This window comes from Eumetopias jubatus, unplaced genomic scaffold (assembly GCF_037043125.1).
Source record: "Eumetopias jubatus isolate StellerSeaLion01/CBP00866 unplaced genomic scaffold, mEumJub1_p1.0 scaffold_9, whole genome shotgun sequence".
In the NCBI taxonomy this organism is placed as follows: domain Eukaryota; kingdom Metazoa; phylum Chordata; class Mammalia; order Carnivora; family Otariidae; genus Eumetopias; species Eumetopias jubatus.
The window spans coordinates 81,498,043-81,524,364 of record NW_028274815.1 but is presented as its reverse complement, the minus strand read 5'-3'; the positions used below and the strand labels follow the sequence as shown (position 1 = coordinate 81,524,364).

The 26,322-nt window shown below is 41.2% G+C and overlaps 1 protein-coding gene across 2 annotated transcripts in view; it reads right to left on the bottom strand.

Annotated features, from left to right (window-relative positions):
- Window positions 1-25,501, bottom strand: part of IL33R (interleukin 33 receptor) — a 38,448-nt gene extending 12,947 nt beyond the window's left edge. The window contains exons 1-9 of one of the 2 annotated variants that reach the window (XM_028104093.2): window positions 25,307-25,501; window positions 9,275-9,514; window positions 8,260-8,467; window positions 7,160-7,370; window positions 5,951-6,125; window positions 5,696-5,858; window positions 3,299-3,370; window positions 1,731-1,872; window positions 1,492-1,631 (exon numbers count right to left, since the gene is read on the bottom strand). In XM_028104093.2, the coding sequence (XP_027959894.2) occupies window positions 1,492-1,631; window positions 1,731-1,872; window positions 3,299-3,370; window positions 5,696-5,858; window positions 5,951-6,125; window positions 7,160-7,370; window positions 8,260-8,320 (964 nt within the window). In that variant the 5' untranslated portion in view covers window positions 8,321-8,467; window positions 9,275-9,514; window positions 25,307-25,501. The remainder of the gene's footprint in view (window positions 1-1,491; window positions 1,632-1,730; window positions 1,873-3,298; window positions 3,371-5,695; window positions 5,859-5,950; window positions 6,126-7,159; window positions 7,371-8,259; window positions 8,468-9,274; window positions 9,515-25,306) is intronic. The other variant, XM_028104094.2, reaches the window with a different exon arrangement.
- Between the last annotated feature and the right edge of the window lie 821 nt (window positions 25,502-26,322).

Below are 26,322 nucleotides of genomic sequence, written 5' to 3'. Positions count from 1 at the left end.
GAGTGCAGGCTAGGTACCAGGCACTGCACTACAGATGGAGGCCACAAAGATGGATGAGACACCGTTCCTGCCCTCATGGAGCTTAGAGTCACATTCAGCAGACTCTCAAATAGATTTTTGTAAGTGTGATGAGTGTAAAGATAGAGACAGGGCCCTACAGGAACACCTGGAAGGAGTACAGACTCCAAACTGGTGGCCAAGGAAGTCTCCTCACAAAAGGTGGTACCTGAATTGCATGTTGAATAACAGATATAGTAAAGAAATGAGCTGAACTACCACACTTCCCGTGAGTTTTACCTACATTTAGATTGGTAGTTACCAGAGATAGGGGTGGGTGTGGGAGAAATGGGTGAACAGGTTGTGTTTTCTTTTTTTAGTTTAAATACATTGAATCTTTAAAAAGACAGAAAAAGAATGACACGTAGCCAAACAATGTATTTGGTGAAATAAATGATGGTTTCTCTGTATAATGGGATACTATGAAGCCATTAAAAATCATGGTGTAGAACATTTAGTATCATGGAAAGATTTCTACTACACATTAAGTAATTATAAAACAAGCTATAAAACTTTCTATGTAACTTGTAGCAAAACATGTTTATAATCCAAATGTATCTGAAGAGAATTTATGTGGCAATACAAAGGTGGAAGAATAGCCAAGACAATCTTGAAGAACAAAATTGGAAGATTTACTCTACCCAAAATCAAAGTTGATTGTACAGCTGCAGGAAATAAGACAGTATGGTATTAGTGCACAAGTAATTTTTTTTTCAAATAGACAGGATACAAGGGTCACACACTTTTTCTGGAAGGGACCAGATGGTAAATACTTTCGGTTTTGCAAGTAGAAAAATAAATAAATAGATAAATTTAATGTTTTATAAAGTTTAACAATGACAGCATACGATGTCTTACTACAAAGTAGCATCTAAGATCTTCTTCCTGGAATGGGCAGTAATTAAGCACTTCACTTTTTCATCCACTCTGCAGGCCTCACTAACAAAATGTGCATTCTTCAGGACCAAAAAAAAAATTATAAAAGGGAACGCGTTTATGACATGTCATAAAAGTCATGAAAGGTAACAAAGAGCATGTTCACGTTTGCTGTTAGTGTGTTGTCTTTCATATATAGTGAGACAGAGAGAGCTAATAAAAGCAGAAGGATGGCCAAGGAAGCAGTTGGGTGTTAAAGAGGAGCCAACACGAGAAGGGAAGGTGGGGGTGGGGGGGAAGGAAGGGAAGGAAGAGGTGGGTGGGAGGAGGGAGAGAAGGGAGGGGAGGAAGAAGCGGAAAGTAAAGCTGTAGAGAAGCAACTGGGAAACCATACGACAAATGGTCAGGATTCTTAAGAGGAGATGCTCATTTTACGAGATGGGCCACTTCCATTGTCTTGAGAGCCACACTCCAACACATTGTTCTCTAAGCAAATGATTTCAGCTTACAGTTGATGCAGCTAACTCGGGTGACCAAAGTCTCAGGAACACTCCTTACTTGGACTTCTCCTCTTTAGTCTTACGGTGTGCCGTATCGAACCATGCAAACTCTGAGCCAGACATTCATACTGCAGCAACAAATCCTCCTCTCTCACATCATCTATTCTTAAAATGGTGTTCTGACAAGTCAGCTCATGGCTAAAATTAAAAAGAGGACATGTTACTTTCAATGCTTACTTTGCTGTTGCAAATTGTGTGGGAGGAAAAGGGGATGTTTTAACCTCAGCATAAGAATACCTTTGATTTTGCTCCTGTTCCTCTTGAATTCTTGCTTCACCAAAGTTCTTAACTGTGGTTCCATTCACCTTCCACCGGACGCCAGCCATGAACCGAGAGCCTTTCCCAAAACAAGCAGAGCAAAGTATGTTTGCTCGTTTTCCTAGGTGAGAAGTGACGAAATTCACCGGTAAAATTCAGTTCTGCCAATAGTGTGTGCAGTGGGAAAAAAAATCATTGAACATCTGGTGTGTGCCGGGAACTGATTCCATTCCCCTCCCTTATTGTTAGCACCTCCCTCCCTGTCCCAGGCCCTCGCCTTGCCTCCACCCCCTTCATTCAGTTTGGAGGAAGCTCTGCTCCCACTTGCCTCTCATCTGCTGCGTAAACTAAGGAGATAAATAACTCTGGCTTCATCAATCCCAGATTATAAGGTAGGGCTTCTTTTTAATCTAAATTGGAATTTCTTTGTGACTTCTTTCTTCCACATCTTTCTCCTTTTACTGAATTCTCTTCATCTCTCTGGAAGCCCCTTGGTTGGTAAAACTGTTTTGTTCGACCCAGCTACAATCCCAGTATTGAATCGTTCAAGAGCACTCTCCATTATTACAACTCCTTTTACTTGAGGCTTCCTCCACCCTGAGCTGAAAGCATGGGGGCTGCCCTCATGCTTGGGGACATGCATTCAGCCATCCCTTACTGAGCCCTTGGTTCCTGGGTCCAGAAGTATGCAGAGGGGTGAGGAATGCAGAGTGTCTCAGAAGGTGACAACAGCACACTCAAATGATTAAAATACAAGGTATTCTAGTCTTCTATGGAAAAACTGACAAACGACTTGGGAATACAGAGGGAGAAGTCATTCTAGGGAGCAGCACTGCCATGGCCGTATGCGAAAATGGTTTCCTTGGACCTGATCGGATGGAGGTTCTGGTGGCAGGCGAAGAGGGTGGCATTGGGGAGTGGTATTTGAGCTCACTGTTGAGAGATGAGAAGGAGGAACAACATGAACAAAAGCAAGAAAGAGCGTGGAAACGCTGCCTTAATTAGTGTAACAACTGTGAGGGGGTCAGCGCAGTGGGGACACGGGGCAAGTGGGGTTAACAGCTGTGGATGAGCCAGGATGCAGTAAGAACCAGTTCATGAAGGGACTTAATCTTATAGGCCAAGAACTTTGAGCTGTATCTCATTTCCGGTGGGGAACCAGAGAACACAGAGATGGGCAGAGTCGGAAACCTGGGTTCTGATCCTTCTATCATTGATTATTCACAACCCTGGGCATGTCATTGATCCTACGTGAGCCTAAGTAACCACAAGCATAAATTGGGAACAATGTCCACCTCCTGGAGAGAAGAATGAAGTAAAATAGTATGTGTGAAAGCACCATGAGTTACAAGTACAATACAAATATAAATGCTGGGTATTCCTAATATTAAGCAAGTGCTCAGGTGAATATTTCTACACATCACATTTCATTTAATCACCAAGATCCAGCACGTTAACTGCCTGACCCATGCTTGGGGAATTCAGATCAAGAGTCATACGGAAGGATTCTTCAGGTAACATGTATAGCATTCTTAAAGTTTTCTTACCAATTTCCACTTCTTTTGTTTCATTTTGCGGAGGGGCTATAATTACTGGAAACCAAGAAAAGCTTTCCTCCTCTTAAATCAAAGACAAAGAGAATATAAATATTAAGAGAGCATTGGATGGTGATCAATGCAAAGCTTGTGTTTTCATATTTCTATCCTATTTCATAGCAATGTTTCTCATATTTTTCTGACAATGACACACAGCAACAAATACATGCACACACACACACATACACACAAACGGAAAAGGAAAACATTCAAGTAATACTGTCCCTTACTACCTATGATACTCTTTCATATTTTCTGTTCTCTTTTATATCATTAAAACAAATGTTAATCCAACACATTAAATAAACTACATGACCTGGCAATTTCTAGAAAAGTACAATTCTATAGAATAAGCACAGCACTACAGGAAGGAAGATTTCAACAGTCCCATGAAACAACAGCACATATAAGGTACTTAATAAATGCTTGTTGAATGGGAAAAAAAAGCCCTATGACCATGATAAACACATAGGTCCACCCTTCCGCTCACAGAGTTTCACCATTGTGGAAATTCTGTGGCACCGATGCCTAGAGACAGTGAAGGGGGTTTTCTGAAGGATTGCTGCATTCCTACACCCCTTGATTCTCATTTATTTCAGAATAATGTGATACTAAGGAAACCCCGACTCCTTGTAGATTTGATACCCTTGGTGGTGAGGTATTTCACCACCAATAGGTTTTAGAGACTTTAACATTTGAAAAGCACTCTTTAGAATCAAATTATCTACTTGAGGTCATTGACAATGTAGAAAGTATTGCAAACCAGGATTGTGTGAAAGGTGAAATGGAATGGTGTCACTTATGTCAGGAGGTTTTGAAATGGAGCCAGGAGGCCAATAAGGAGATGGGCCCCATGTCCTCACTGGTAGAACTATGAACTTTTGAACTAGTGAGACTATAAATATTCCAAGAATGAACCCAAACATGCGCAACTTGGTACAATAAGAGACTTGCTTGTGATAGCCTTAGTCACCAATTATATTAAATGAAGGTTAGCTTTCTACTGCTAATACCCATTAGAATTATTTGTAAACGATGTCTACATGCATTCCCTCTTTGCTTTAAAATCCCCCGACTTTTGCTCCCTAGTGGGACACTAGTTGGGTTGCTCCCCAAATCTGTGTACCCCAAACTGCAATTATTTGATCCCAAATAAACATTCTGGCTGACTTATTGCCTCCTGATAACTTTGGGTTGACAATTAAAAACCACCCAACAATATCTATCCATCGCTTTATAGAACTTCTCACTAAATTTCTAATCCAGTTAGTTATATTAGAGATTAAATAGATTTTTTTTCTACTTACAGAACTTCTGACAACAAACTGGGAGAAGGAAAGTTAATCTAGCTCTGCAAATACTTATGTTGCCATCCATAAAAAGTTTATTAGGATTCAGATCATGCCATCTTTGAAAAGTTTAAGTCATAGAGGAGAGAACAGATTTGGCTTTAGATTAGTAGTGTAAACTCCCTCTAACATTCCTGAGATCTTGACAGCACATTTAGAAAAGCTCTTTGCTCTGTTGTAGAGAATGTGCAAGATGAGATGAAGCTGGAGGACCTCTCAGGGAGGACCATGAAGCATAGTAGTGCCCCTGATCCCCGGTTTTACTTTTCAGGGTTTCAGTTACCTACGGTCAACCTCAGTCTGAAAAGATTACATTGAAAATTCCAGAAATAAACAACTCATAAATTTTGAATTGCTCAGTGTTCTGAGTACCATGATAAAATTTCACAATGCCCCACTCCATCCCATCCAGGAAATGAATCGTCCCTTTGTCCAGCAGATCCACACTCTATCTGCCACATGCCCTTTAGCCACTTAATAGCTTTCTTAGTTATGAGCAGACTGTCACGGTATCCCACTGCTTGTGTTCAGGTAACACTTATTTTACTTACTAGTGCCCCCAAAGCACAAGAGTAATGATGCAGGCAATGCAGAAAAGCCAGAGAGAGGCCATTGAGCGCTTCCTTGAGGTGAAAAGGTGAAAGCTCTCGACTTAATAAGGAAAGACAAAAACATCGTATGCTGAGTTTGCTAAGATCTATGGTAACTTTTATTACAGTATTTTCTTGTAATCCTTCTGTTTTTTAATTAGTTATTGTTCCTAATCTCTTACCGTGTCCAATTTATCAATTAAACCTTATCATAGGTATGTATGGATAGAAAAAAATATAGTATATATAAGGTCAGTACTATCCCCTATTTCAGGCATCCACTGGGAGTTTGGGAATATATCCCCTGCAGATAAGGGGGTCTGCAGTCTAGGAAAATCAACAAGAAGGGTACAATTCCTCCCACATTATTTTTTTTCAAATATTGTATTTTGTTAAATTCAGTAGCTTACCTTTCATGACGAATGATCTGGTTGCCGTCACGCTGTAACTGAGTCCATTTTCATTGTGCATAAATTTGCATGTATAATCACCTGTGTCCTTGCTAGTCGCATTGTCAATCAGCACAAAGGTCTTGTGTATGTGATACCTTGGCCCGTGAAGAGCTTTACAATTCTGCAATGAAAAATTCCATTCCATTTTCAGCGACTCTTTACTTGCACCTGTTTTGTGTAATTTTCATCCATTTCCCCCAAATGTCCTTTTACCTTAAACCACTCAACAGGTGTTGTCCAGTTGTAGAGGTCAATTGTAGGACAATATATTTTGGAATTCTTTTCTGATCCAGATGTTGTTGAATATATCAGATGATCTGGAATATTGCATTCTGGTTTTTTTTTATATATGGTGACGTTTACATATCCAATCTTATTGAAGGTAGGACTATTAAAATAAGTCAAACGATTTAAAAAGTTACTCAGGATTATGAAATGAAATGACTTTATCCAATTCTAAGCTTTTACTTAATATTGCTTTTTTTTTTCCTTCAAACAACTGATGTACAGGGGTTGTTTTCTTATTTAAAAATATCTATAAAAATCTAGAGTTTTAAATACTTTTTGTGTTGCATTTGAGATAAAACATAGCCCCTGTGGTAGCCCTGAAAATGACTCCCTCACCATTTCTTTATACAACAGATCTCCTTTTCATGCCAAGGATATTACAAAGATTTAAGTGGTATTTATTGAGAGCTTTCTATGTACCATTCATGGTGCTAACATTACATTATTTTATTCTCATAAGGATGCTTTGAAGTAGGCTATATTATCATATGTATTTCACAGATGACAGAGAGGGACAGAGAAGTCGCTTGTTGGCATCACACAGCCAACTAGTGACAGAACATGAATTTGAAACTAAAACTGGTCTGACCTCAGAACCTAGGCACCTAACTATACACATCCTGCATTTTGATGTAGTTCATCTGACATATTGTGTGTACCAAATACAGACACAAGATCAAAACATTTAACAATATACATGTAGGGTAAGTAATTTGCAGGCACACAATCTTACACAACCCTCTTCAGCTTACCTCTCAGGTTTAAGGCACTGGTGAGAGCCCTTTTGCACCCACATAGGCCTCCTTGATGCCCAACATCTAGATTACTGGGTCTTTTTGCTGGTTTGTTCTTACTTCCAGCCAAAGTGAGTGATTGCTCTCAGTTCTCTTGGTCACTAGGAAAGCTAGGTCTTTTCCTAATTGGACTACAAATTAATTCTTGCCATTCTACCTCTAAGTAATTCATAATCACCCAAGCCCCAATCTGATGGCATTCCTAGAAGTACTCTTTTATTCAAACCACTTTATAAATCCAGCTGTCCCACAAAGGTCTAGAAAGGAAGGACAGCTCACACCATCAATTATCAAAGAAAAGGGAACAAGCCGAAGATTATGGTGGCTGCCTGGTTAATACCTTCTGATAATGCAAGTATAAATTCCAGAATCATTGACTTTGGCCGGGAGAAGCTTAAGACGTTCCCCCGAGGCCAATACACGATTTCTTTTCTGGGTGGTTATACTTTTGTTGGTTTTTGAGTAATACCAATCCACAGGGTATCGAGACTTTCCTTGCCTAGGACATCTCACAATTAAAGCCTCATTTTCCAGGCCCCAGGATGATTTGCCTGCAGATACAAAAAACAAACAAACAAACAAACAAAGCATAAATGGGATCCTGAAATGATCATAGAACATTATAATTCTTATATTTTGTCCTTCTAGGATTAAATATAGAAAGGACCATTTTTGTGACACTTTCACTGAGAAAGAATAGTAAATGATAAAGATCTTCTATGAAATGTTCTACTGGGTACCACAGATCAGTGCGTTAACTTGGAGGTAACCCTCCTACATTGCTCTAGTGAGAAAGCAGCCACATCTCTCTCTCTCTCCTACATGCAGGCAGCAGGTTAAATTTTGATGTATTTAAATAGGTTAAACTAAAATTATGATATATTTTTTGTGAAGAATTTGTCCTGAGAGATTAGTGATAAAGAATGACTGCAGGGCATAAATGAATTTTCCAGGAACAACCAGAAGCAAGCAGTTTAAAACAGGGCAAATGATGGGGCGCCTGGGTGGCTTAGTTGGTTATATTAAGCATCTGCCTTCGGCTCAGGTCATGATCTCGGGGTCCTGGGATCGAGCCCTGTGTCAAGCTCCCTGCTCAGCTGAGAGTCTGCTTCTCCCTCTCCCTCTGCTATTCCCCACAGCTCGTGCTACCTCTCTCTCTCAAATAAAAAATAAAATCTTTTAAAAAAAAAAGTCAAATGTTTTTGGGATTACTTAATTTTAAAATTTTATAATCACACTATCTCTCTCAAATAAATAAATAAAACCTTTAAGAAAGAAAACAAGGCAAATATTTTTGGAATTACTTAATTTTAAAATTTTATAATCATGCTGTCTCTCTCAAATAAATAAATAAAACCTTTAAGAAAGAAAACAAGGCAAATATTTTTGGAATTACTTAATTTAAAAATTTTACAATTTTAGTTGAAAAGCAGTACTTACTAAACTTAGCTGCTGTGGAATGTACGAGAATTGTTAAAAGTGCCACAACCCAAAGTCTCATTCTCAGCTTATCAATCCAGAGCAAGTGCTGGTAACTGATTGTTGAGATTACTCAAGGTGAATCCGTGACATATGATGGTGAAGGTCTCCCCTAGGAGGTTGATGTTATCCCTTGAGATTTACAGCAGGATAGAGTTTCAAGGTCTTACTGAAACATAAATCATACAAAATCACAAGCAAAATACTTACTGTCATGATTTTTGCTTGTTCAATACCCCCCCCCCAGGAGAACTAATCAATCAACAGGTATTTATTAGGTATAAATATGTATAACAGCAGGATTTCAGACCTGAAACATTGCACTTATTCCTACTGAAACTTTGGGCCACGTAGGCCCTACAATAGTCATACTATTTCATAGTATCATGAGAACGTACTGGAAGAAACTGAATTAGGAGGAAAGAAAACTAGTTTCTATTTTTGAAACAAATTAAAACTATAAAATTCAACAGACCCTGGAAAATACGATGTTATAAATGCCAAGGTAAAAACCACAGATAGCCACCCAGGCTGGGGGCTGTGTGACCCACATGCAGGGGTACACGCACATAGTCATCACAAAGCAACTAAAAATATAGGAAAGTGATGGGTCGACCGTTAATCATTAAGTAATTGCCCTAGACACAACGCCAAACCCTCAAAAATGTGTACCTGCTTCCACTTGTCCCCAAGGTTCACCAGAGTTTTTCTGAGAATAGTCGGAGGTCTGTGAAAAATATTACATGTTTTCTTTTTCCTTTCACCAAGAGAATCATTAAACTAGATGGTTTTTTCTTAAAAAGTCAGGGAAGGGATTGAGCTAACACAGAAACTAGCAAATAGAACAATAGACACAACAACCCTAAGCAGACTTCAAGAAAGCACATTTCCTCTAAACATCAATTACTGGTACTTTTCTTATTACGTGTATGGAAAAGTTTTTATCATAAATTTTAGATAAGTAATTGATGCTTACCTAAACTGAAGGACGGAAGGGAATGAACTCCAAGTCCAAGGCTGAGCTAAGAATAGTTTCCAACTCTTGTGGCTTCTGCCCCCGAAGTCTCCTCAGGTGCACACACTCTCTCCTTTTGAAGGGGAGACACTCAAAGGCATCCTGCAATTCATCACTCCACCCACACTGAAATTTGACTTGTAGTCACAATTCATGACTTGCTGAAAAATATTGGTGCATCATGTCCCGAGAATTCTTGACCTTGGTACATAAATATTTGAACATAAGGACAACACTGAGTAATCCCTCTGGATGAAGCAATCAAACCACCTCCCCTTATTTTAGCATCAGTTTGTTTAGCTAAATAATGCTTGCTGTTTATTGCCCTTATATTATTACTCATTGGGTTCTCAGTGATCTTGAAGTCTTGGGACCTTGAGTCTGCCTTTCCAGATATCCTTCAACATTTCATTTGGCAAACACTAGCTAAACAAGCTCATCCAGTTTTGGCAGCTTTGGTGCAAAGAGTTCCAAAAACGAATGAGGGGACAAGCAATGAGAAGTAAGCCAGACTTTACAGAGGTTTGTAAAGGCTCTGCTTATGGTCCAGAATGTGACACAGTCTCGTCCAAAACCAGGTTCCCCCAACATGTCAGCTCCTCCAATATAAGTCCCTGTAGGGACTCAGATCAGTTTGAATGGAAAAGGGCAGTTTTTCTAAGGAGTTCAGGAGCATAGAGGAAAACTATGAGTAAGAAGGCTACCTCAAGGGGGCTGTTAGGAAGACCATAACCTTCAACTCTCGGACCCCATGTAAAACGAATGTTAATTGCAAAATTAGATTCTAGCTATGCATGACTGGAATGACTCTATCAAGAGTAAATTCAATTCACTTTTAAAACTTACCACATCTCCGAAGGATTCAGGGACTAATTGCCGACCCGCGCAATAATGTCATGATAATAGTGAAGCTTTATCTAGAACTCACTCTATGCCAAGATGCAGTCCTAAGTGACTTACATGTGTTAACTCCTTCATTGTCACAACACCCACGGAGGCAAGCATTATTGTCACAATGCCCATTTTACAGATAAGGACACTGAGGCCCAGAAAAGTTAAGCAACTTGGCCGAGTCCCATACTGCTAAGAGATGGAACCCAAGCAGGCTGGCTCCAAAGGCTAGATGCCTAATCATGAGGTCACACTGCCACTGGGTGAGCAAGGTGAAGTGCTCTTGAGCAGGCATGCCCATCTGCTTGGGGATTCAGTCTTAATTTGGACATCAGTCATGTGCTCTGAGAGGAAGAAATACAAAGTCCTGTCACGGCTAGGAGATTTACCATGACATGTTTGGTGTCAATTTGAGGAATTGGGTCTGCTTATCTCTAGTCTTGATTTAGTTGTCCAAGCTCTTATTATCAAGATCATATGAGTTTCACGCTGAGACCACAGAATCAGGAGCCGGTGAACTGGGAACAGTGCCCATGGCATGGTTAAACTCTGCATAGCATTTTGTTAAATAAAATAATATGAACTTGAACGTTCTTATACTTGAATATGAACTTTTATTTTGCACACTAAAATATCTTTCAAAAAGCTTGATTAAATGTAGGCATTTCTTCATGAGACTAGACCACATTTCCATGGGTTTCCTAGTTTTAAATAAGATTTCTTAGTTAAAAATCAGGCTTCACAGCAAAGTCCACAATAGCCAAACTGTGGAAAGAGCCAAGATGTCCATCAACAGATGAATGGATAAAGAAGATGTGGTCTGTATATGTATATATATATATATATATTATATATATATATATACATATACATACAATGGAAAATTATGCAACCATCAAAAGGAATGAGATCTTGCTATTTGCAATGACGTGGATGGAACTGGAGGGTGTTATGCTGAGTGAAATAAGTCAATCAGAGAAAGACATGTATCATATGACCTCACTGATATGGGGAATTCTTAATCTCAGGAAACAAACTGAGTGTTGTTGGAGTGGTGGGGGGTGGGAGGGATGGGGTGGCTGGGTGATAGACATTGGGGAGGGTATGTGCTATGGCGAGTGCTGTGAATTGTGCAAGACTGTTGAATCACAGATCTGTACTTCTGAAACAAATAATGCAACATATGTTAAGAAAAAAGAAAAAGAAGAAGATAGCAGGAGGGGAAGAATGAAGGGGAGTAAGTCGGAGGGGGAGACGAACCATGAGAGACGATGGACTCTGAAAAACAAACAGGGTTCTAGAGGGGATGGGTTAGCCTGGTGATGGGTATTAAAGAGGGCACATTCTGCGTGGAGCACTGGGTGTTATGCACAAACAATGAATCATGGAACACTACATCAAAAACTAATGACATAATGTATGGTGGTTAACATAACAATAAAAAAATTTTTAAAAAATCAGGCTTCAGTTAGAATGTTAACATGATCCTGAAATCTGGCAGAAACATTTCGTAAAATCTAGTGATTATGGTAAAATAATCCAGTAATCCATTCAACAATTAAGTCCTTTCACTCAAAGTACTGAAGTACTTATCAACACCACTCAACTTTTACAGATTAAAATAAAACCCATGGAAGCCAAAGCTTTTTTTTTTCCTTGAAAATCAACTAAAAAAAGAGAAAAAAATAGTCAAACTTTCTTTCTTATAATTCTGGGCTGGGTTATTAAACAAAATAAGTTAGTCTAATTTCCCGAAAGCCTCTTTTTTATAAATAACTAACCCACTTTGGCTTCTCACTACTATGACACCATCCAACATAAACATATAATGGTTCATAATAACTTAGACAAAATGTGAAAGGCAAGGGCTTCTAACTAATAAATACAACAGAGATTTTGATTCCTGTCAAGTTAAGAAGAAAGCTTTCAGTGTCTGCTTGTTTCTCTAGCAGATACCCTCTTCTTAAGATTTCTCAGAACTACTCTTCATTTTAAAAATTAATCTCACTTAGGGGCACCTGGGTGGCTCAGTCATTAAGCGTCTGCCTTTGGCTCAGGTCATGATCCAGGGTCCTAGGATCGAACCCCACCTTGGGCTCCCTGCTCGGCGGGAAGCCTGCTTCTCCCTCTCCATCTGCCCCTGCTTGTGTTCCCTCTCTCGCTGTGTCTCTCTGTCAAATAAATAAATAAAATCTTAAAAGAAAAATAAAAAAAAATTAATCTCACTTAATTTGGCCATAACTTTGATCTGACTTTTGAGTTTGGCCATAATTTTCTTCAGGTTTTGGATTATAATTTTGAAATCTGGCGTGTCCCTATTTATAATCTAACACACTGACATTTCTGCCAAAAAATAAACAAAAACCAAAAGCCCTTATTTTCGGAGTAACAGCTAGCAACTTGCATTTGGACTGTGGCACTCAAATATTTCATAACTTACAAGATATCATGCAAGACTTCTCCATTTGTCTTGCCTGGTATCATAACTAAATCAAGATGTAAGTATCATATTCCAGAGCTGGCCATGTATGGCCTGGTCTTCCTGTAAGCCACGTTAAAAACGAGGACATTTTTGTCATATTACACATACATGAATCCAGGTGGGTCAGGTTTTTACTCAGTAATTTTCACAAGAATAAGCAAAGGGGAAATCTTTTCCCCATTTCATTAGAGAGCATTCTGGATGTCCCTTTTCTCCCATTTCTCCTGATGGGGTGTCTGTAGAGACTGCAACAGATGGCGGGCAGATCCTGTGTGGTGGTAGGTGGTCTTGGGGGAAGGCTCTGGGGGGCAACACCATCCACTGTGTCACCTTGGGCAGAGTACTTATCTTTTGATTCTTCTTTGCCACACTTCAAACTCTAGGAGATCTCAACGCTCCTTCCCTGCCTCACCCCTAAGAAAAGCAACTTCTCCCATAGGCTTCTTCAATCTCAGTGATGGCAGCTCCATCCCTCCAGTTGCTCAAGCCAAAACTCGCCGTGTGTGATTGCCTCTTCTTTTCCTCACACACCTGACCTGCAATCCATCAGGACATCCTATAGGTTTCACCTTCAAACACAACCTACTTGCAACCACTTCTCCCCACCTCCTCTGCCACCTTCCTCTCCCTAGCCACCATCACCTCTAGCCTCGATGGCAACCATAGCTTATAAGAGTTATCCCTGCTTCCACCAGTCCCCCCCTTCAGACCGCTCCTAATAAAGAGGCTTCAGAAATTCTATTAAAACCTGTCAGATCATATAGGCCTCCAATGTCTTCCTACTTCACCCAGAAGAAGAGCCAACCCCCTTACAGCAGCTCTGAGAATATCCATCACTCTCCTGACTCCTCTTTTTCAACCCTAAACACACGAGGGCAGTTTCTACTGTACCCTTGCTCTTCCTTCTGTCTGGACAGCTTCTTCCAGTTACCCACCAGGCTAATTCTCTCACCTCCTCGAAGTCAGTGTTCCTGTGGTACCGTCTCAAAAAGACTTACCCTGACTACTTAATTTTATTTTTTTCTCCCTCCCTTTCTTTTTCTCTTTTTTTTTCTTTCTTTTTCTCTTTCTTTCTTCCTTCCTTTCTTCCTTCCTTCCTTCTTTCCTTCCTTTCTCTTACTTCTGAGTAACTTTTTTCTTATTGAGCTTAAATTCACAGAACAAAATCAATCAGATGAAAGTGACAATTCAGTAGCATTTAGTATACTCACAATGTTGTGAATCTACCACATCTGTCTAGTTCCCAAACATTTTCATTGCTCCAAATAAAATCCCATTCCCATTAGTAATTACTCCCCCTTCCTTTCATTCTCCAGCCCCTAGCAACCACCAGTCTGCTTTCTGCCTCTATGGATCTGCCTCTTCTGAATATTCCATATAAATGGAATCATCCGATAAGTACCTTTTATGTCTGGCTCCTTTCATTTAGCAGACTATATTCACGGTTCATCTATGTTGAAGAATATATCAGTACTTCATTTCTTTTAGTGGTTGAATAATATTCCATCGTATGAATATACCACAATTTCTTTATCCATCCATTCATTCACGGACATTTGAGTTGCTTCTACCTTCGACTATTGTGAATAGTGCAGTCATGGACGTTGATGTCAGAACATTCATTTGAGTATCTGATCAATCAACTTTAAATGGCTGCGTTTCCTCCCCCATTCCCTATTTTCTTACCCAGCTCTGGCCTTTTAACGGGGCAACCACGAGCTTTTAATTTTCTACTTATGAATTGTGTTTCTTGTTTGTATTCTTTTTCCACCATTAGATTATGAGCTCTAGAAGGAGAGGTAATTTTTGTGAGTTGTGTCCATGGATACAGCTCACACACCAGGCAGAGTGCCCAGCACAAAGTAGATGCTTGGAAATGTTCGTTGAATGAACTGGTACAACCAACTAGGGGTTGAAATATTTGGTCTGGAAAGGAAAGGTCTGTATACAAATCTGAGCAGGAGCAATGTACTTTGGGCTTTGCTTTTCCATCTCTTCCTTGAAACTCTAGCTTTTCTGTTCTATCTTATGATAAGGTGAGGCCTAAGTCACTCTTGGAACATCCCATGGGAACTCCTGAGGCCAAGAAGAGAGTGTCGTGCAAGCCAGAAGGAACTCTGAGGACTGAGGACAGAGAGGAGGGAGAAACAGAGGTGCTGGCCATATGAAAACCAGCCAGCCGTCTTGTGCAATGACTAAATTATAACCAAGATCCCCTTAAGACTAATACTTTATGAAGATTTTATAACCTGTAGCCTGCATCTCTCATTCTTCATTTATTTCTTGTATATCTTCCTTTCTCTTGGGCTCAGTCTGGCCTTTATTTTCCCAACATTAGAATCAGCATCTATAATTTATGTGAGAATTCTAAAACGTACCTGGGAGTTTAAGTGCATAGAATAGCCAAAATATTGTTTGAAAATAAGAACAAAGTTGGAGAACTTACATAACTTGACTTTAAAACTTCATATAAAGCTATAATAATGAAACAGTGTGGTGTTGGCATCAAGATGGACATATAGATCAAAGGATCAGAAGAAAAGAGTCCAGAAATAGACTCACACATGCAGAAAATTGATTTTTGATAAAAGCAACAACAGAAGTCTATGGGAAAGCATAGTTTTCAACAAGTGATGATGGAAAAACGGGCTATCTGTATGGATGGAAGACATATCTTTATCTCACATTATACACAAGTAAAAATTAAAATGGATCATATTTGTAAAAATTGCATAGTGAAAAATCTTCATCGTTTTCCTACTGGACAAGGACAAATATTTCTTAGACTAGATACAAAAATCAGTAATCATGAAAGAAAACTAAATTCAGTAATCATGAACGAAAACTAAATTCATTGGTTTGAATAGGCCAAGCTGCAGGCAGGCAAAATACAATTTATATATCTGATGGAAAACCTGTATCTATAATTTATAAATGACTCATACAATCAATGTGAAGAAGACAAAGCAGCCTGATTTTAAAAAATGAGAAAAAGACTCAAACTGCGACTTCACAAAATATACTGATGGCCAACAAACACATAAAAAAGATGCTCAGAATTACTAGTCATTAGAGAAATGTAAATAGTTAAAACTACGATGAGATTCTATTTGACGATATTACAAAGACTGACAATACCAAGCGTTGGCAAAAGGCTGTGGTGCTACTAGAACCCCCATACATCCCTGGTGGGAATGTAAAACGATAAATGACTTTGGAACACAGTTTGGAAGCTTCTGGCAACTGCTCACCATGTGGCCCAGAAATTCTTCTAAGGATTTACCCAAAGGAAATCAAAACTTATGCCCACAAAAAGACTCGTACCCAAACAGTCACAGAATTTTGATGACCAGCAACACGTGAATGGACATGATGGAATGCTGCTCACAATAAATAAAGGAAGGACACAATATGAATGGATTTCAGAAACACTGGGCTGCATGAAAAAAGCCAGGTGTAAAAGAGTACACACTGTATGATTCCATTTCTATAATGTTCTAAAACTGCAAAGGTAATGGGAGGGAGTTTGTGGGAGTCAATGAACCGTAAAGGAAGAGAATTTGAGAGAAATAAGAGAAATTGATGGGATGATATCTGAATTTAAGATGATGGTTTCATACGGTACACATTTGTCACAGCTTACTGAACTTTACACCTAAAGTGTGTGCACTTGATTGCATGTACATCTTGGTGAGTCGATAAACAAAACCAAAAGTTAAGGAACATCTACTCTGCGACTTCACAATTCCACTTTCAGTATTGCCCCAAGAGAATTAAAAGCACATGTCCACAAAACACTTGTAAAAGAATGTTTATGAATGCCATACTCATGTATCAGAAACAGAAAACAATTCAAACATCTATCAGCAGGAGAATGGATAAAGAAAAGGCATTTAAAAAAAAAGGAACTACTGATATAATACCATGATGAATCTTGAAAAGATCACATCCAGTAAGTTTGAGTTTGTTGCAAAATAAAAAATAATAAAGCACTGCCCATCCCCCCCAAATTATGCTTAAACATGAAGAATATATATCACATGTTGCACTTCTATAAAGCTCAATGGCAAGCTAATTATCTCTTGCTGGGAATCAGAAAGGATGTGTTTGAAATTGTGGGAATTTGGTGGGAAAAGGGTGGGGAGGAACTTTCTGGGAAGAAGAAATGTTTTCTATGGTGTTTGGGATGGTAATTACTTGAGTGAATATAATCATTAAATCACATTCGACATTTAAGATCTGTGGTTTCAATTGAGTTAGTTATTTCCCAGTAAAACAATAAAATAAAATAAAGTCTTATTTTCCAACATATGTAATAGAAGAAGCACTCTATTGAAGTCAAGAGACCCAGCTTCATTTCTGGGATACCGTCAGAAATCTCCACTGGAGGTCTTGCCAGTGTTTTGTCATCAAACTTCCCCAAATAAATGATCTGTAGAGAAAACTATTAATTTTTTTGTGGGAGGGAGGAGAATGATTCCAGGAATAAGTTATCTGGAACAAACTCTGTGGTCTGTCCTTCTCCCCCCCCCGCCCCCCGCAAAAAAAAAAAAAAAACTTTTAGGTAAATTTCTTCCCTGAATTTATTTCCAATTTTTTATCTAAGATTATGAGCAACCAGCTAAGCTCATTGGTCATTTCTTGGGTAGTGCTTGAAATATCTGACAGAAACAACATCACATTGGCACTGACCAGTGACAAGGACACTGGCCACTGCAAAGGAGCTGGGCTTAACCCTGTGCTTTCTGGATCATGGGGAGGTCCCAGGGGAGTACAGTGGAAGGTATTGTGGTTGTGGGGAGGGGTACTTCCTTACTCATCAGTAAGGAAGTATTTCAGTGTTTTAGTAACTAGCATGGACCTGCATATCAATTCTGCATCAATAGGGCTTGGAAGCACAAAATGTTGAACCCAGACCCCTGTGAGGGCCTCTCTCAGATGTCTATTGCTGTTTCAGATCCTGGGGGTACAGCAGTGCACCAAGCAAAACAGTGACAGGAGAAAATATCGGCCCACATGGAATTTACCTCCTGGCAGAGAAGAAAGACCATAAACAATATAGAGAAGTAAAAAATATTTATAACCGATTTTAGATGGTATTACAAATAGAAAAAGAAAACAGAGGAGGGAGGGAAAGAGAGGTGGAGACATGGAATTTTAAGTAGGGGGGCCTGGGAAGGCCAACCAGGAAGGGGACATTGGATACACTGCCGAAGCAGAGCCTGGGCAGAAGGGGCAGGCCATGTGGATGCGCCGGAGTGGAGGGGGCCTGGTGGGTCAGAGGAGAAGCAGGGAGCCATGTGCTCGAGTGGAGGAAGAAATGGCAGAAAAGTAAGAGCAGTTTGGAGGTCTGACGATCCACGCCTGCAAAGTGTCATGAGTCATCTTGAGCCCTTGGATTTATACTCAGTGAGAAGGAAAGCGTTGGAGGATTTCAAGCCAAGGAATGTCATGGGAGCTGAAAATGTCCTTAAGGAGGACTAGGGGTGAAGGAGAAGAACAGATCAGAAGGCTCTGTTGTCCTCCAGGCAAAAGGCAGATGGCAGTGTAGGTGGTGAGAGAAGGCTGGAGTTTGGATATACCTTGACGTACAGCTAATAGGATTTTTTGATGGATAGGATCTGGGATGTGAGAGAAAGAGAGCAGCCAAAGGTGACTCCAGGGTTTGACCTGAGCAACTGGACAAAGGGGTTACTAGACACTGAGATGGGGAGACTGCAGGTGGAACAGATTTTGGAATGAGATTGGCTCGGTGGGGGACATATTCAGCTTGACATACCTATTAGACATACTACTGAAGATGGCAAGTCAACAGGGGGGTCCTTGCTCCTGACGTTCAGGAAACACATTCAGGCTAAGGAAACAAATTTGGGAGATAGCAGTGTATAGATGAAATTAAGTCCAGGAGACTAAATGAGATCTTCAAGAGCGAAAGGAGACAGACCAGGAGGGCACAAAAGAGCAACTTCTTATTTTCACCATGAAACTTCCCTGCAGAGAAGTATTCACTTTTCCCTAAAAGATAACTTTGGATCTCTCTGTGTAAAATACTGGAGGAGTGTTGAGAATTCAGCATAAGTTAAAATAAATTGTTAATTTATCATCCTCTCTCTCTGTTTCTTTTTCTTGTTTGGATTGTTTGCTTGATTGTTTTGTAAATAACTTGATGGAATCTGAATCCACTTTGGGAACACTGCATTATTTGTTTCTTTAAATTTCAATTTGTTAATAAATCGACAAGATCATAATGGCATTATGCTATTGTCATTGTCACTGATTACCCCCATGTCCTTGCTAAAGCCAGGGTCAGTCCTCCGCCTTCACCTTCCCTTGAAGGTGTCTCGGTCACAGGTGAGCGACTTCTCCTGCATCTTCCTGCAGGACCCCCACTGGCTGCTCTTTCATGCCTTCCCTCTCCCTTTACTTCATGGTTTAGTCCTTGGAGCTCCTTTCTTCTCTACCTTCACTCATCCCTGATGTGATGTCATCCAGTTTTTGTTGGTTCCCAAACTCCTCGGGCGCTTCCCAGGCATCATCTGAAACTGGCTCCCATACATGGGGCAGGGTGGGGGGGGTGCGCAGAGAGAGGCTGAAGAAAGAGGCAGGCCACCCTGGATAGGTAGGTGGCAGTCTTAATGAGCAAAGGAACTTACTCGCAAGGTAACAGCAAGACGAATAGACCTCTGCACCTGCCCGCCAAATCTTAGAAGTTTGTATAGAGGACTTAACTGGGTTCAGGAATGTATACCCTCCAGATGGTCTCAGCACCACATTGCTCTCTCAAGTGGATGCCCTGGGAACAGACTCTGAGAGTGGAGAAAGCAAGCGGGACCCACATTCCAAGGTTGGGGGAGGAGGGGAGGAGCCTCTGACTCCCAGCTTGAGGGGCAACCAACTGTCACATCCTCTCGGTGACCTCCCCCAACAGTTTCCTGGTTTTAAACATCACCTACTCACTGATTACACACTGGTAAACCTGCTGTGCTGACTTTTCCCCTGAACTTCAGACTCAAGTAGTCACCTGCAGACTTGACACCTCCACCATGTCCCAGGTCTCTCAAAATCAACCTGTCAAGGCTGAATTCCTGCTGTTCTCTGAAAACCTGTTCTTCTAATAGCCTTTAACATCCTGGTTGATGGTAACTCCGTCCTTACGGCTGCATAAATAAGAATCCCTGGAGGTGTCCTTATGCTTATTTTTCTCCAACACATTCCCTCTAATCTATCAGCAAGTCCCGCTGAATCTACTTTGCAGGTATATTCAGGGCCCAAGCACGTGCCCCCTGGTCACAGCCCTCACCGGTGGTCCAGGCCCCCTCCATCTCTTGCCTGGATGACTGCATTTGCCTCCAAATTAGTCTCTTTGGTCCTTCCCTTGCCTCTTATAATCTGTTTGGAACAGAAACCATCATGATCCTGTCGATCACCCTTCTCCTCAAGTCTTCCCTTTTATCCAATGAAAGCCAAATTCTTTGTAATGGACAAGAAGGCCCTTCCGTGGTCTGCCACCCTTCACACCTCTCTGATTCAGGTTCTTCCGTGCTCCCTACCCTCGTTCCACTCCATGCACACCTTTCTCCTCCCTCTTCCTTGAACACCCCACACCTGCCACCACCTCTGAGCATTTGCACTAGCTGGCTCCTCTATCTGAGATTCCCTCCCACCAGGCATCTGTCCAGGTCACTCCCTCACTTTCTCCTTAATGGGGTCTACCTCCTCCTCAACTAACCCTACACTCCCAGTCTCCCTATTCTGCTCTATTTTTTTCCATGACTTTTATAACCTTCTCACACACAAAATCCTTGACTTATGCATCACATATATATTTTTTTCTGTTTTGTTCCCTTATGTATCCTATTATAGGTCCTCAATAAATAGCTTTTGAATGAACAAATGAACAAACATTGTTAGGCAAGCATGAAGATTAATTTACTCTCCAAATAGATTGTTACTGAATTGAATCCCATATTTAAGGATGTTTTCATTATAAAGGTGGAAGGAGAAATAGGAGGTAGGTGAAGTAGCTCTGCATTTGGCTCAGAAGCCAGGGGCACAAACCATCACTAACAGATTGAAGAAAGGGAGAATTAAAGTGGGAACACACATATACTAAAGGACAGCGAAAGACAAAAAGCCAAAAGGAGTCAGGTTTGAATTCAACCTCTGATTTGTTCAAAATACTCCTTAACGACAGAGGAGGCAAAGTCATTCTAAGATCATTTGCTTGGTCACCATGATTTACTTTAAAATGTCTTCATTATATAAAGCTTAATGTTGATCACTTTTTGAAAACCTCAAATTTTTTTGTTTTATCTTTTGAAAAGTAATTTCCCTGATGTCTTTTAAAAGTTGGTATTTATGTCAGCAGTGATCTAACAGAGACTTGTTGGGTGTGACATGCTTAAATTTCCCGGAAACAATGCCCCCCGCCAAAAAAATAAATGAAAATGAAGATAAGGCACTTTGAAACATTCCAGGCCAGAATCTATCAGAGTCCTGCACAAGGAGAGAAAAAAGATGAGGGAATTCACAACTGAACGCTTTGTTTTTACTTCTCTGCTTATCATTCCTACGGAGTAGTAAAACCCAAGGAAACTTGTCCCCCCTAAATGCAGGAGTCAAGAGACTGATGTTTTTTTAGCATTTAAGGTTACTGCTCAGATGGTGAATTGAAGCCTTCATATACCAGTGTATAGTAAACCAAGCTTCCAGCAGATAGTGGCTGATGTTTTCTGGCCAACTAAGGACTTGGGGTGAAGAAGACTTTAGAAAGCGCTGTTTGGTCCTGGGAGTGGGCCAGAAGTGTGAGGAGCAGGGAGAGGGACCAACAAGCTCAGATCCATACACGTCATCCCGTTCCCTTTCCTCAGGGATAAGCCTCTGTCCTGGGATCCTCAGTTGGGTGAGTGGGGCCAAGAGTGTGGAGACTCCGGTACACCGTGGCTCATCCCCAGTCCCTTCAGCACCTTGACCACAGGCTTCTGAGAGGGACATGGAGAGAAGTCTTGATTGCCAGCTTACAGTGGGCTCAAATGGGCACCTAACACCCACACTTCAGTCACGTTGAAGGAAGTTGTCATAAGTGGCCTTGGATAGGGTCTGTGGTTGTTGAAATTCAAAGTTAACCATCCACCCAGGGAATAAGTTATAAGGTCTTGTTTAAATCTCAGTTACACTGTAGTGGACACCATCTTTATTCTGTTTTTCCATCGCGGCACTGTCCCCTTTCACCTGGAGCTCAGCCACACAGGGCTCCAGAGCCAACCCCACAGACTCAACCCAACCCTTTTTGTGCTCATATGCAGTCTTGCTAGAGTGAGCCCAAGCTCTCACCAGCATTGGCATGGCATAGGAGTTGAATGCACAGGATTTGAATCAGCCAGAGCTGGGTCACCCCTACTTCACAGAATTATCATAAGGACAACAGGATATATGGTAGATGAAGAGCACGTGGCTCAGGTGCTGGCCCAGAGCCCACCCTCAGTATATAATTATTGTTGCTGCTTCTGCTATGTTATTACAAGTGAACTAAAGACAATTGTGTCCCACACAGGCTGGAGCCTCCCCAACCATGACCCAGCTCCCCTTCATCACCCCACATCTCCAGTCTCTCCTGAGTCTGCACCCAGTTTTCAGCAAAACTCCTAAAAGAAAATATAGGGGAAAAGCTTCATGACATTGGTCTTGGCAATGATTTCATGGATAAGACACCAAAAGCATAGTAAAATAGACAAAAATCAAGAGAAAAATAGAGGAACTACATCGAACTAAAAATGTCTCCATTAACAAAGGAAATGACCAACCGAGAGAAATGGCAATCTATGGGATAGAGGAAAACATTTGCACACTATATGTCTCATAAGGAATTGATTTCTACAATACATAAGGAGCTCTTACAATTCAATAGCAAAGAAAGAACAACCCAATTAAAGCATAGGCTAATGGCTTGAATAGACATTTATCCCCAGAAGACACACAGATGGCCAACAGGTACACGAAAAGATGCTCAACATTGCTAACCATCCAGGAAGTGTAAACCCAAACGACAATGAGATAGCACCTCGCACCTGCCAGGGTGGCTATTATCAAAGAAACAAAAGATAAACGTTGGTATGCACGTGGAGAAATTGGAATCCTTGTACACTGCTGGGGGGAATGCAAAATGGGACAGTTGCTAAGGATAGCATGAAGGTTCCTGAACAAGTTAAAAACGGAAAATAGAACGAGTGATCCAGCAATCCCACTTCCGGGTACTTATCAGGGTCTCAAAGAGATATTAGCCCTCCCATGTTCACTGCAGCACTCTTCACAATAGCCAGGGTGTGGAAACAATGTAAGTCCATGGGGAGTTAAATGGGTAAAGAAAGTGAAGTACATACATACCGTGGAATAATATTCAGCCCGAACCTTGAGGACATTATGCTAAGTGAAATAAACCAGTCACAGAAGAACAAATATTACGTGATTCCACTGATGCAAAGTCAAATACATAGAATCAAAGAGTGAATGGTGGCTTCCTGGAGCTTAGGGGAGGGAAAAAGGTGGGGGTTGGTAACCAACGAGCATAAGGTTTCAGTTAAGCAAGATGAATAATTTCTAGAGATCTGCTCTACAGTACTGTGCTTTTAGTTAACATTTAGTTAACAATGTCGGCACACTTACAAATTTGTTAAAACGGTAGGTCTCATATTAAGAATTTTTACCACAATAAAATTTAAAAACAAATTTAAAGGCCCCTGTTTAGAATCCAAATAACCTGGCTGGCCCTTTTCCCTTTTTCTTTCTGGAAACTGGACTTGGTTGCTGTCAGAGTTTTGTTCCAGACCAGAGGGACCTTCCCCTTCACCTTGAATGAGGACCCTATGACATGCATGTGCACACACGTCCGCTACACTCACACCGTTTCAGCCTCACTCCTGCTGGTAGACTCCCACCTTGGGCCTACTCACAGCAGTGCGTTTGCTCTTGGATCCCAAAGTCACCCAAAACTTTGCAGACTCTCTCCTTTGAAGTTGTCCATCTCTGCATTCACAGAAAACTGAGAAGTCTGCAGGGGTGAGCAGAGAAAGAAAGACCCTCCCAATCCCAGGATGAGTATTTGGAAGGACATAGATGAAGAGCTCCCTTCCTGGAGAAGCAGATATCTGAAAACCAGACACTCAGACCCGCTTGAGCTATTGGCCCATGTCTCCAAGAGTAGAGGCGCCAGTTAGGAAAATACTTTGGGACCAATCGCCTCATCGAAACAACCAGTTTGAGAACACAGAGAACCTGATGACTTGATGGGGATTCTGTAAAGTCCAAATCAGCATCCCGACAGCCAGTCTGCAGGGCACAGACATAAGAGTTCCCAGAGCCAGAAAGGAAAAACATAATGACAACATTGAGGACTGACATTACTCAGCATTTACTGTCAGCGAGGTACTGAACTAAATACTCTGCATTCATTTCATCTTTAGAAACCACCCTTGGAGTTTAGCATTAGTGTTAACATGCTGGTTTTGTGAGTAAGGAATACAAAAATGAAAGCAGTTAGATGAATTGCCTAGAGTCATGCATCACCTAAGGGCAAGAGCAGGGATTAGATGCAATTCTGCACAACCCCAGGGCTTTCTGACTCAAATTCTCTACAGAGAATAGCAGAAATGGGATAGCAATGTTCATACTGATATTCGGGGGACAACGACACACGGACATTTTGGCCTCAGGAGCTGGTAAGAGAACCGTGGCAGCCATGGAGAAGCACACCTCCCATGTCTCTGCTCCTGGAGGAAATTATTAGGAAACGCTGACGCTCAGTGGGTAAGGCTCTGGGGGCCAGCTCTACCATGTTGTGATCGACACCCTTGGTCGGGCAGCCTTCAGTGAGAAAGAGAATGGAGCCATCAAGAAGAGCCTCAGAGGGCGCCTGGGTGGCGCAGTTGGTTAAGCGAGTGCCTTCGGCTCAGGTCATGATCCTGGAGTCCCGGGATCAAGTCCCACATCGGGCTCCCTGCTCAGCGGGGAGTCTGCTTCTCCCTCTGACCCTTTTCCCTCTCGTGCTCTCTATCTCTCATTCTCTTTCTCTCTCAAATAAATAAATAAAATCTTTAAAAAAAAAAAAAAAAGAAGAGCCTCAGAGCAGGCACCAATGACAAATGTGAACTGAAATCAATTATTCACCCCAGCCCTCCTCCTTAAACCCTCCACTTGTTTTCCATCCTGTGTTTCCTTCTCCCTGATGGCTGACTTCCTCTTCCACACCACGCGCCTCTCCCTCACCCCCACTGCCCTGAAGCTCCTTACTTTCTGAGTTCTTTCCCCCAACACATTGGGATTTTCAGGGACTCCAGAAAGAATAGCTGGAATATGCACGCTCTCTGTGTCCACAGCAAGGCCCCTTTGCTTTCCCACCCTCTCCCAGAACTTTCCAACAGATGAGGCCAAAGTTCCATATTATACAAACAAGACTACCGAAGACTCCATCAATCTCTAACTGGATTTTCCCATGGGTAATACTATTTTTCCATAAACAACAAAAAAAGATGGCTAACAATTATTCTTTTTAACCTAATTTTCTGCCTTAAAATGTCATTCCCTTTGAGATAAAAGTATTTAAAAAATAACCCGAGGACACTTACCATCAGCGAGTCATACTTAAGCTCTTTCTTCCCCCACTTTCTACCAACAGAGTTGAACTCTGAACACCAATTTGTTTAATAGGTCTCTGCTAGATACAAAAGCCACTGTTTCTTTAAAAAGCCTCTGATTTTCTTTATCAGTGAAGACACAGGAACCAGGTTCCTGATAAGCTAAACTCATGAACAGTGCTGTTAACAGACGCCGACTACAGTTTTCACCACGTTGTCTATTTCAAAGATCTCTGATGATGCTCCCCTCCCAATGTTCACATCATCTCCCTAAATGGTTACATTTCAACTTAAGTAGACTCTTCTTCCCTTGTGGGTGACTTTCTCAGCAAAACCTCCCCGACTGCTTGTAGGTGGCAGGTCTTTCAGTGCCCTGAGGGTGAGTTGGCAGCTGTAACTTCCTGGAAGCTCCAGCTCCTAAAGCAACTGTGCACGTTCCTGCAGCAAGTGTTACTGCTGGTTCCTCAGTGTGAATGGTTTGAAAATCCTAATATGTATCTGGCACATAAGTGGGAGCCAGGCTCCATGGGCAGGGATTTGGCACATGCAATCCCAGGCACTCCTCAGAGCCTTATCGGAGGCTCAGAGACGCTGATGATTCCCTTACCCAAGGCAACAGGCAGTACCAGGAAAAGCCAGGGTCCAAAGCCTCTGCAACTGAGGTTTTTCCATGTGCCACCGGATAGCTAGCCTTGGATGGCGGTAATACAGATCCGTGAACACATATTGCAATCATTAGAGCTCTGGATGAACCAGCATTAATCACTTACATGATTTTTGGTTCAAAGTGTTGGTGACTTTCAAACAATCAGGACGTACCATCTGCTAAAGAATTCTCTGTTATAGCAGAGAGACCATGAGCTTTAGATGCATCCTGGTTTTCCCCTTACCAGCAGTGTGACCTTGGGCAAATTCCTTAATCTCTCTACATCTTTGTGCAAAGGGTATTGTTATCAATACTAAATGAATAATCTGTATAAGGGGTCAGCCATATTAATGGCTACCGA